Consider the following 13,583-nt stretch of genomic DNA (forward strand, 5'->3'; position numbering starts at 1 on the left):
TAATCCAGTAATAAGAAAAAATTTTTTTTTAGTATACTGTAGGATAACACTTTGAAAGTGAATCAGTATATAAAACAATATATTTCTTTAACTACTCAAATACAATAGAAAACAACAAATACTTGGACTACACTTGCTTTGGCTGTTATTCCTACAGGTTAATAACCCAATGAATATTGGCCAACATCCATTTTATCTACAAAAATGAATAATAATGAAGTTGCAAATAAATTAATGTATTCAAGAGCTACTCCATGTGATTCAAATATACCCAAGTGATTACTACGATAAGTTCAACTGCATGTTTAAAAGTAACATAAATGTCAGGGTACACATGCAATGCACAAGATTATAGTGTAAAAAAAAAAAAGTGTGAGATGTGGAGTGTTTCCATACAGCTGGAAAATGACTGAGTCTGTGATGGGTTGCATGAAGTGAATACATTGTAGGTCAACAGAAAATTTAATAAATATCATTTACCTTTTTGGTCATTGTTAACATTCAACTGGTTGTTGATGTTTTCTAAATTTGACTCTGCGGACTTGGTGCTGACGTCATCTTCGTCTAGATTTTCTACAAAATTTGAAGGAAACATACCAACCTAAAAGAAAAACAATATACTTTTAATGAAATTATCTATGTGAACACTAATGATGAACAAAGTACAAAATAAAGATGAAGAAAAAATATAAATTGAATTTTGTCAAAATATCACTCTTGAATTTGAATTTAATCTTGTATAAATCTGGCACAAAAACAGCAAAGAGAATTACACATGAGAAATTGAGACTGTCCAATATCAAAACTTTTTTAGGCTGATATCTATGGGGACAAGCTGCCAACTGCCAAAAAGAATTCACCCCCATCTGAACCTTGTACTGAACTGCAAACTAACCTGTCCGTCTAACACGCCCTTCCACCACCCTTCCTCCACTTCCTGGAGGATGGTGATTGTCTGACCCACACATAGCGCCAGCTCATCATCATGCTGTGGGGCATAACTGAAGACTACACGACATCGACGTCCTCCCATCTCTGGAAAATGCAAGCAGATGAGACAGGATAAATGGATACACATTTTTAAGTGGGGAGACAAAAGTCGTCAAAGAGTTTCACATACTCAATTAGTGTGAAAATCCTTTTCCTTAATGTTCAGTCATTGTTAAATTAAGCTGGACTTGTGTCAGTACAGGATCTTGCTTATGTAATCAGCAAGTAAGGCTGCACTTTGTCAAAGAGGAATGTGCTTCATACACACAACAAATACCAGACCTTTTCAAGTTCACGCCAGGATCCTCTCAAGATAGAGATAAGCATTATGTAACATAACAGACAAAAAATAATAATAATAATAATAATAATAATAATAATAATAATAATAATAATAATAATAATAATAATAATAATAATAATAACTAAAGATCAACTATAAAATTCTTATAACTTAGCTTCCTCTAGATTTGCATTACGAAAAAATGACTTACTGTATTAACAGCATAAGAACTTCAGCAAATGATCTCATTGAGACATCTTCTGGTGGTTTACAGGGAAGGGTTACTCAAAGATTCTGCTACTTTTCATTACAGTATTTAAAAAATGCCATCTTTATGGTTTCAAAATGAACTTCTTTTCATAAGCAGTAAGGCAGTCATCCTTATATATATATATATATATATATATATATATATATATATATATATATATATATATATATATATATATATATATATATATATTATATATATATATTTTATCTATGAAAGAGCTGTGGCTTATTGGTTGTTCACCCAAGAAGTCAACATATGGCTTTTTATATCCACGGTCAATATCAATAAGCCAGTTAACCAGGCTACTTATCAGAAGCTGGGACATATTTTACATGACATAAAGGGCTGATCTGAACAAAAAGTAATTTAAAAGTTACTTAAAACGGAGGCTGCTGAAATAGATCTCACAAGACCACATTAAGGAACTGGTTACTAATTTAGTGATTCAATAAGCAATTTAAATGTCTAAATGATACACAATCGCTCCTTCATAACAACAGCTAGTATCTTTGTAAAAGAGAGAGAGAGAGAGAGAGAGAGAGAGAGAGAGAGAGAGAGAGAGAGAGAGAGAGTTATTCAACTTCGTAAATGATTTTAAAATAAAAAGAAACAAGTTTCTAAAAGCACTCTGCCCGCAATATCATAAATGCCATCATGCCAGGACGTCTACAATCGATAAAACCAAGAACCGAATGCAAGAAGCCCTTTAAAACACAGACACACACAAACCCTACGCATCTAATAAAACTCTTTTTAGTGATTCTCTTCAACACACACTGAGCAAACTATATAACAACAGAATCGACACAGCATCCTCCAGGTTTAAATCTAGATTTCACTTGTACATTAACAAATGAATCGGGAAAACGACAACTGGTGTTGAGGGACCTCTAAGACATTCATGAAAATCATCTAAAGACAGAAATTAATGCGTACACACACAAGCCAGCGTGATATTTGCCGAGTCAATCGTCATACAGTACTGGGAGACGTGCGCTGTCCCTCAGGTGGTGATCAACATTATTTTCAAGTCGCACCAATGACTGTCCTGTGACTCTTGAAGCACGATTGTAATGTAATGATAAAGAATATGTCTTCTCTGTTTTCAATGTTTAGTATAATTAAAAGCACGCGTATTATGTACACACCCTGAATTATCTTCAATGCTAGCTGTTGAGATGAGAAGCATTCAAAATATCAACAAGATTTTGGAACCTGAAACAAACACATGGAACCTGAAAAAACACTGATCAGAGATCAAGTAGCGAAGAACAGCATAAAATAAACAATACACACATTCCAAAGATGTGAAGCCTGCAATAACTTCCATTTACTGCACTCTTATACATTTCAAGTCTATATAAAATTACACACAAGTATGTATGTGTGTGCAGTATGCGTAGCCTATGTGTGCGTGGGGGCTCCATTAAAAAACTACACTGCATGATGAATATTAGAATTTAAACAACAATTAATGTATTTTTGAAACCATAATTACGAGCTGCACCAGGAGGAGAAGCTCGTGCTGGCATACGCCCAATTTCATCTATAACAACAATAACCAGGAAAACAAAATATTTGTTTTTGGTACAAGTATAACAAAAGAAGTAGTGTGGCTTCCTTCACGTATATAAATAAAGTAAAGTAGTAAAAGCCAATTACCTTCCTGTAGCAAAAGCAAACAGAGAGAGAGAGAGAGAGAGAGAGAGAGAGAGAGAGAGAGAGAGAGAGAGAGAGAGAGAGAGAGCGAGCTGAGAAATAGTTCTGCCAGCCGTGGTAGGGGTGGGGAGGGGATTATTACGTCGACCCCTTTCCCCAAAGCGGATTTGGGCACGGTTTGAATTGGTTATTGAAAGTCATGATGTCAGACCTATCAGTGGCAGTGGTTATAGGCTACACCAGATCGCTGAATCCATCATTAGCACCACATCTCGGTTCATTTGGAATGAGAGCCAAGCAAAGACTATCTTAACATTTCCTTTTTGATTCGTTGCAGCGCATGCGCAGAATGGAGGAAAATTCGATGGCTTACTAAATGTTTGTGCCTAAGTATGATCAAGCACAAACACTATCAGAAGTGCTACGATACAGTTGGTTAGGAGCACCTAACACCAAAGAGTATATGAAGTTTCGAGAACTTTCGACGAAAGGGTGTTGCGTGTTACGATGCATTTCCTAAATGTTGTAAATGTATATTTTATGGTAAGCACGCTTACGCTGGAAACTGCATAGTTTCATTGCGTTGAGTTTCGTCCAACAAGTAAGGTTTTACAGATTTCCAACTGAATGATTTTTAATCCTTGCATCGCCTCCCTATTCGTTCTACTTGGGCCTAGGCCATAGGTTGTATCTGCGACATTCATAGTGTTCAACTTGTACTGTTCTTTTTCGGAACTCGTTATCAGTAAAGCTAACTGCTCGTGAGATTACTTTTTCAGTTTTATCCTCATGACTTCTAACAATGGTGTTTAAACTGGTCACCACTAGAGAAAGCTATTTCATTTTAACAGATAGACGGCGTGTTTCGAACGTAAATAACTATCAAATAAGGATATCTTAACATGTATTAACTGCTAAAGCAGTATCAATTTACATGATGGTTGAATAAGACAACTTTCTCCGGACACTTAAACATGCATTATAAACTTTCCAAAATAACTTGGCCTGCTATACTACTGAAAGACTGAAGTCAAATATTTTCTACAAAGTAGAGAAAAGCACTGTTTCATTCAGTCAAGTCTGAATTTCGATAAAATACAATAACAGCATATTCTTGGCTAACTTAAAAAAAAAAAAAAAAAACATTCTTTGGGTGACTTATATTCCACCCGTAAAACCATTTTTTTGGGGATTCACAACAAAAGCATGTTCATGGCTGAGTTACATTTATAAAAAAAAAAAAAAATTTCGCAATGAATTGTACTCCCACGTAATAATTTTATTTTTGTAATTATGTGAGACCATTCAAACAAATGCCTGTATAAACGAAATCTTTGTTGTTTACTTCCTTATTTATCACTGTGTGAGAGAGAGAGAGAGAGAGAGAGAGAGAGAGAGAGAGAGAGAGAGAGAGAGAGAGAGAGACTCATTTCATAGCAAAAGTGACTTACAGGTTATCATCACAGGATGATACAAAGAAAATACTAGAGCAACAGTTTTTCTTGTGGAATCCTGAATAAGTATTCGACAGCAAACCATGTATCAATATGTGATATGATAGAATATGATTATGTTGTATGATATATGATTCCGAACGTTTATATATATATATATATATATATATCTTCTTCTTCTTTTATATATATATATATATATATATATATATATATATATATATATATATATATATATATATATATATATATATATATATATATATATATATATATATATATATATATATATATATATATAATCAAAATGATTAAAAACGAAGAATAACTAAAATGACAATGGTAAAGAAAACCACAACTAGACAAGGTAAATTACAAGTAACATTTCAGAATATCAACGTTATCTAATCAAGGCTACTCAGGTCAATGATACAATAAAGTGATCTGTTAATAAAAAAAATACCAGAAACAAAGTTGATTAATATGAATTCATTGTACCACCCACAGATTCACATCTTCTTGTCTGTATTCCGGTAACTTTTCAAAAGACAGCACTCTATCAGATCCGGGTTCAATACTCCCAAAAAATTTTCCCGGTTGAAACTGTCCTCCCAGAACTCCAACAGGTGGTCAGGACTGAGTGACACCCTATATATACAAGCACAGCAGGATGCACCACGAGGCCAAAAATAAATATAATATTAACACAAATAATAAATATTACATCAATAAATATGTGAATGAAAAAATGACCAAACATGAAAAAAATCCGTGCTGAACAGTCTTCCTGATTTCAGAATTGCAGTGTACATACACACAAACATTATATATATATATATATATGTGTGTGTGTGTGTGTGTGTGTGTGTGTGTGTGTGTGTGTGTGTGTGTGTGTGTGTGTGTGTGTGTGTGTGTGTGTGTGTGTGAATATAAGAAGGCCCATAAAACACTATTTGAATGTTGCAACCATATATTTCGAGCACTTCCTTCTGTGCCCCTGTTCACTGGTAAAATGTGGACATGAAATGTTACAGGAGTATATATCAAGAGCATATGTAGGTGTGGCTATCATCAATCAAACCAACAATATGAACTTGTCACGAGGACATTGGAAAGCGGATGAAATCGACGGGCTAATCCTTAAACCTCTTCTTCAACAGGTGCTCCAGGAAAACAGGAGTTAATGAGGCCAAAAACCACTAGGGAATTGTTTATTTTCCCTCCTTCTTGGGAACGGTCACCTGCATACCATTGGAGACTTAATGCCACACCTATATATGCTTTGTATACGAGTATATACCTCCGTAACATTTCATCTGTAAATATTTTACCAGTGAACAGGGCACAGAAGGAAGTGCTCGAAATATATGGTTGCAACGTTCAAATAGCGTTTTATGGGCCTTCTTATATTCATATTACACTGCGGTATTGCAGTAAAAGACATTCATATATATATATATATATATATATATATATATATATATATATATATATATGTATATATATATGTATATATATATGTATATATGCATACACACACATACACATAATATATATAATATATATATATATATATATATATATATATATATATATATATATATATATATATATATATATATACACATACACATACTGAGAGAGATAATCATATATGATCCACATATGAATCTTACATGGCATCAACTACTATGTAAGTGATAGTGCATTATAAGAGAGAGAGAGAGAGAGAGAGAGAGAGAGAGAGAGAGAGAGAGAGAGAGTGGATGATGATACAACTACTCCTGCAACCATTACTATCAGTGCTGATATAGAACAAAATGATCACTCACTCACCTCTCTTTTGTACATTGGGAGGAGAATTTGCTAAACCATTCTCTGTCGAGGCATTCTTAGGTTCTTTGGACAGGACCTGAAATGAGACAAAAATAAAAACAATTAAATATAAATCTTGTAGTAAACCGAACCAAATCCAACTAAACTAGCCCTATTTATCTGACAAGGTCACCATGAGTTTCAGTAATCCAAAACATTCTTTTCTAATCTATATATTAAGAAATTATTTCCATGGCATAAACGGCTGTCAGAAAATCGCGGTTTTATCATTCAAATTAACAATGATTGCTCAGCATATTTTAATCGTTGCATTTCTGAAAATGCATTTCTCGTACCTTTCATGAACTACGTATGTACATTTTCGGGAATATTCACTGGCGTTATAAACATATAAACATATTACACACACACACATACACACACACATATATATATATATATATATATATATATATATATATATATATATATATATATATATATATATATATATATATATATATATATATATATATATATATAGAGAGAGAGAGAGAGAGAGAGAGAGAGAGAGAGAATTCAGATGGCAACTAGTTGACACGTGATTCATAATACTGACTCACATTCAATCACCATTTAAACCTTTGGCGAAACAACCACCCCGTATTACATACATACACACACACATATATACAGTATGTACAGTATATAATATATATATATATATATATATATATATATATATATATATATATATATATATATTATATATTATATACTGTATACATGTATATATATATACATATACATATATACATACATATATACTGTACATACGTACATACAGTTTAAGCGATGAGCAACTGTTACCACATCTTCAGAACCAACTGTGGGCAAAGTTACATGCTTTTTGCACCTGCTACATCCATTTATATCAGTTTGCAGACGATCACAAAAAAAAAAAAACTTCTGTTCCAAGGCATGATTTTCATAAGCTTTTGTACACTGTGATTAGGAACTTTTCACTTAAATGTCTGTATGTACAGGTGCCGTTCAACTACACGCATTTGTAATTTTTCAATAGTGGAGTGTAACCTAGAAACCTTGATGCTTATGGTAGTTTTCAAACTAGACGGAATCTACACGCATACACAATTGTGTATATATATATATATATATATATATATATATATATATACATATATATATATACATACATACACACACACACACACACACACACACACACATATATATATATATATATATATATATATATATATATATATAGGCCTACACACACACACAGACACGAATATATCGTCGTTTTAGTTTTCAATCCTAAACGAAAACCGTGGGCAGCGTAAGGGTGAGGGGTACGAAGGCCCGCCCAAAAGATAACACTACCAACCAATTAGGCTGAATTAAAGGGACTTACACCTTTCACTTTGCCTTTCCGATTGACGAATGACGGCGTCAAAGCGGGTATCCGGGAGGGATCCATCATGGCACGCCGAATATCGCCACCACCCCAGAGAGAGACACACACACACAAGTGCATCCGCACTCAACAACACTGCCACCACAATCGCGCCATTTTAAAAGCCCTCCATTGAAAAGAACAATGGCGTCAAAACACACGGGAAGCACGAGCTTCAATAGGCTAATGTTCACTGTTAGGGACTGGCCATTTCAAACATCTTTCCAACGATAGGTGTCAAACTGTAACGAGATAGGGCAGCAACGGCAGCAAATGTCTCTCGAAGCCACAAAAATCACACCGGAGCGCCACAGTACGTCTAGTCTGATCGCGTCACTAGGCGTATAGCCTTTTTCCAGAATCCGTAGAGGTAATCTGATGGAGGAATGATATCAGATTATCAATTAATTCCGTCTATTATCCTAGGATCAACCGATCGCTCAACGGCAGAGCAACGACGCTCCGTCTACCCCCCTAGAATAAATAGAAGCAAATCTTCTAGTGACTCATTTCTAGGCCAACCTGTTGTGCAGGTGTTCGGTGCACAGGTGTTGTGTTCGTCTGTGTCCGAAAGACAGTCCACACGGGAAAGCGAGGCCACACAACTTGCTCTACCTACACTGTGAGATTTGTGATATGTTAACAAAATAAATTTTATAAGATGACAAATATGTTGACAGAGCCCTCAAGGCAACTTTCAACAGAGGTTCCTCAAAACGATGCCACAAAAAAAAACTGGCTTTCATCGACTGAACACTCATTTAAAAAAAAAATTAAATAACCAAAAGAAAACACTTTAAACTGAACCACAGGACAACAGGGGCTTATCTCCACTTTTATCTGTTCCCTTCGTTCAACCTTCGTGATAATCCTCCAGTCACTTTTCAGTGACCTAAAATTCTTCATCGCTCAAGGTCACCTTTGGCTGAAGCCCGGCTGAATTACACGGTGTTCACCTTTTTTAAATAGAATATAAAGTAAACTAGACGAAATATAAATAAAACAAAAAAACTTGGTAGTTTTATGTCTGCTTATGAAATTTTTTTCTAAGACTAACTAGGTCCGTCACTTCCATTGATTGAAAGACTGATAAGAGTAAATGAAATGTAAAATTTTCAGTAGTGATGATATAACATTCATGAACAATTTGTATGCGTGTATGTATGTATGTTATATACACACACATATATACATATAATGTAAGTATGCTATATATAATATATATACTATATATACTATATATATATATATATATATATATATATATATATATATATATATATATATATATATATATATATATATATAATAATATAATATAACATACATACAAATTTGTTCACGAATGTTGTGTCCTACTTGTAGCCAATTTTTCAAGGTCATCATATATTTTACTTTAACCTACTTTTCCAAGCCACACTTCTTAAATATCAACATCTGATAGTTGTCCGATTTTGATAAAACTTTAATAAGTATCTTGGGAAAATTACGCTGTTTATCAAAGATATTTTCGACCCCTGCACATTCTCAAGGTCACTTCGAAACTCGGTAGCGAAGTGCCGTTGGAATGGTGATCATTTTCGTAAATACTTTTCACCTTGACATATTTTGCAAGATCAAAGGCCAATTCAAGGGGCAGTGTTTCACTGTCTAATATTTTGATAAAACTTGGTAAGTACTTTACGTTTGTACTTGGAGAGATTCCAGAGAAGGCAATTATTCACCAGTTCATTTTTCCCCTGACCTATTCCTCCATGCCGTAAGTCAATTAAACAATTTTTAGTAATTTGTCTCAGGACCAGAAAAACTATGTAAGGTATAATAATAATTCTGAAAAATAAAACTGCAGATTTAGAGGATCTGGAACTCAACCACTTCTTCTCTTCTTCTTCGTCTTCAGCTTTGCCCATTTCTATATGGGGGTCGCTGTTTCCATCCAGTTAACCTTCTCCACCTTCCTTTGTCCAATGCATCTTGATTTCTTAAACCTCTCTCCCGCGTGTCGTTCGCTATTTTATCCTTCCATCTGAACTATGTCCTTCATATTCTTCTCCTTTCCTCCACTTCGATGCTCATAATTCTTTTACACACATGACCTCTCCGCATAACATGACCAAACCACTGTGGAAACTGGACCACTTCAATATCCTATAAATCCTTTGTTCGTTAACTACCCCAAAATTCTGTCACTCTCACAGTCGCCTCCACTAACTATTACAGTCATTTCTAAAGAAAAAAATATGGTATAAAATTTATGACATCCAAACCTTTCTGATAAGGAAGTTGTTGTTATGATTATGTTTGAGTGCAAGGGCATTAAGTCTTCCTAAACAACGCCGTTCGCAATTCAATGGTAGCGTCTTCTCTCAGCAGATACGGTTGAAATCTAGTTGTTAATATTATAAAAAACAAGCCGATGTTAACATTACTAAGGACTAAAAGGTAATTAACAAGAAAAAACAAGAGAATAGCGAGAAAAAAAGGGAGGAACCACAAAATCACACAAAGATATACATATATAAATATATACATACATATAGATATTATATATATATATGTATACATATATACATACATACATATATACATATGTACATAATATATATATATATATATATATATATATATATATATATATATATATATATATATATATATATATATATATATATATATATATATATATATATTTGTGTGGAGGTATCAAGGCAATGGTACATAATAACGTATGTAAATAGCATCAATATCAAAAACAGCTTCAGAGTGAGGTTGATTTGTTAGTTCGTCAATTTGGCGTCACCACGTCATGGGTCATCGAAGCTATTTCCATATTAATGATCGTCCCATAACAGTTCTAGAAGAGGAACCTAAAAAATAAGCAGAATCTGCAGATAAGAAAAAACAAAAATCTTAGACACATTAAACAGAAAAAGTAGACTTTTTTGTAATTACATATAAAAAAGGCATTCACTTTTGACCGACTTCATGAGAGAGAGAGAGAGAGAGAGAGAGAGAGAGAGAGAGAGAGAGAGAGAGAGAGAGAGAGAGAGAGAGAGAGAGAGAGAGAGAGAATGTTTTAAATCAAGAAACTCCATGTCAAATGTATTGAACCGAACTTAGGCACTCTAGGGTGCACTTGTCCCAAATCATCACTGCGGTCATTCAACAAATTCTTCAACTGACAAGAGATAAGGAGGTTGGGGGAGAAGAACGAATGTGGGATGGGGGAGACAGGGAAGAACGAAAGGGGGGTGGGGAAGATGGACGAGGAGGATGCAGGAGATGGAGAAGGTGGCTGGGGAATCGGGGAGATGGACAAAGGAGATGCAGGAGAATGACAAGGATGGGGAATGGGGCCCATAGGCAAAATAGACAAGGACAGGGGAAAGTAAAACGGGAGATGGGAGAAGTGGTAAAAGACGTTAGGAGAAAGACAAAAGGGGGGGGGAGTGACCAGGAATAATGGGGAGGAGAGTGATTAGGAAGAAAGGGGGAGAGCAAACGTGAGAATTGTAAATGGAGTGAGAATGGGAAGAGAAAGAGTCACAGTGGACGAAAGGGAGAGTGACGAGTGATAAGATTGGCAGTGATAAGGTGGACTGATGGAAGAGTAAAAATGCTAAAGAAAAAATAGATGAAAACGATTAAGAGAAAATGGATGAAAGTGATGAAGGGAAAACGGATGAAAGTGCAAAAGGGAAAATGGATGAAAGTGTGCTAAAGGGAAAACGGATGAAAGTAATAAAGGGAAAACGGATGAAAGTGCTAAAGGGAAAATGGATGAAAGTGCTCAAGGAAAAATGGATGAAACTGATAAAACGAAAATGGATGAAAGTGATAAAGCGAAAATGGATGAAAGTGACAGAGATAACAGATGAAAATGCTAAGGGAAAATGGATGAAGTGATAAAGAGAAAATGGATAAAAGCGATAAAGGGACGGGGGAAGAGTGACAAAGCAGCTGGTATTAAGAGACCGAAATAAACGAACAACAACTCACATACAACAAGCAACGAAACATAACTTGGAAGTGTGTCGGATAGACGACTCAATTTTTTCTTTTTTAATTTTTTTACGCTGATAGAAGGAGACAGAAACCGGTTGACCTATTGAGTAATTCTCGTGCGACAAATCCCTGAGATGTAACGTGAAATCCTCCCAACTTGTTGAGCTTCCTCTTGTAATGCAGAGTCCGCTCTATTTTCACTACAGTATTCTTAATTCTTTTATCCCATTAATCATACAAACAAACGTAAGCACAGACGTACAACAATATATATATATATATATATATATATATATATATATATATATATATATATATATATATATATATATATATATATATAATAATGTATATATATATATATATATATATATATATATATATATATATATATATATATATATATATATATATATATATATATATATATATATATAGTGCACATATACCAGACATAAAAATACAACTTTACGAGAGAAATGTCAAGATGCAACTATTCATAATGACTACGTACAATATTGAACTCGCTTCCTGCCGTTGTGTTCCCCGTGCCATTTATTATCTACTAATTAAAGAACCTCACTTTCCGGCCACTAAGAAGCCAAGTCAATTGACACGCTCCATACAACTTTTTTCTCTCTCTATGCAGAGAGAGAGAGAGAGAGAGAGAGAGAGAGAGAGAGAGAGTTTTCTCTTCTCTATGCAGAGAGGGAGAGAGAGTTTTTCTCTTCTCTATGCAGAGAGAAAAATGAGAGAGAGAGAGAGAGAGAGAGAGAGAGAGAGATCTTTTTCTCTCCTTTCTATCTTTTTTTCTATCTTTTCTATGCAGAGAGAGAGAGAGAGAGAGCTTTTCTCTTCTCTATGGAGTGGAGAGAGAGAGAGAGAGAGAGAGAGAGAGAGAGAGAGAGAGAGCTTTTTCTCTTTTCTATGGAGAGAGAGAGAGAGAGAGAGAGAGAGAAGCACGGAAGGTGAACGAGAACTGACCGCAAGGTGGATAAGTGGCTGAAAGGTTGGTGCCAATCATCAGCGTCATCCGGACACCAATGGATGACCTGGCTCCATCATCCACATCCATCTCCCCTTCACTTGTGAACTCAGCAGGTCATCTCCCGCCACCATCCCCGCATCCCTTCATTGTCATCTTTGCAATGGATGCTGCTCCCAAACCGCGGCCCCCCCCTTTTTTTTTTTCTAAGGTTAAGCATCTTCAGCTAATGTTAAGTTCATTTTTTTTTCTTTTCTCTGTATTTGTTTTATGGCATGGCCTGATGGGAGCAAATAATTTTGTTAAAATATATAGAGGTGCTTTTATCCGTTGGGAAAGACTGGAGCGAATGATTTTCTCAAAATATAAAGGGGTGCTTTTATGTGTCGGCAAAGCCTGGAGCGAATGATTCTGTCAAAATACACAGGAGTGCTTTCATGCAGTGGAAAAGACTGGAGCGAATGATTTTGTCAAAATATAGAGGGGTGCTTTTATGCGCTGACAAAGCCTGGAGCGAATGATTTTGTCAAAATATAAAGCAGGGCTTTTTGCGCTGACAAAGCCTGGAGCGAATGATTTTGTCAAAATATAAAGGAGTGCTTTTATGCGCTGGCAAAGCCTGGGGCGAATGATTTTGT

At 34.9% G+C, this 13,583-nt stretch overlaps 1 protein-coding gene across 37 annotated transcripts in view; it reads right to left on the reverse strand.

Moving 5' to 3' along the window:
* LOC136841815 (SH3 domain-containing kinase-binding protein 1-like) overlaps positions 1 to 13,583 on the reverse strand; it is a 334,418-nt gene that overhangs the window by 32,227 nt on the left and 288,608 nt on the right. For 34 of the 37 annotated variants that reach the window (XM_067109171.1, XM_067109170.1, XM_067109168.1 and 31 more), the window contains 3 exons: positions 6,497 to 6,572; positions 896 to 1,035; positions 481 to 601 (listed from right to left, as the gene is read on the reverse strand). In XM_067109171.1, coding sequence (XP_066965272.1) covers positions 481 to 601; positions 896 to 1,033 — 259 coding nt within the window. In that variant the 5' untranslated portion in view covers positions 1,034 to 1,035; positions 6,497 to 6,572. Of the gene's footprint in view, positions 1 to 480; positions 602 to 895; positions 1,036 to 6,496; positions 6,573 to 7,913; positions 8,462 to 13,583 lie in introns of those variants that run through there. The other 3 variants (XM_067109141.1, XM_067109137.1, XM_067109156.1) reach the window with 3 other exon arrangements.

Source organism: Macrobrachium rosenbergii, chromosome 9 (assembly GCF_040412425.1).
Source record: "Macrobrachium rosenbergii isolate ZJJX-2024 chromosome 9, ASM4041242v1, whole genome shotgun sequence".
Classification (NCBI taxonomy): domain Eukaryota; kingdom Metazoa; phylum Arthropoda; class Malacostraca; order Decapoda; family Palaemonidae; genus Macrobrachium; species Macrobrachium rosenbergii.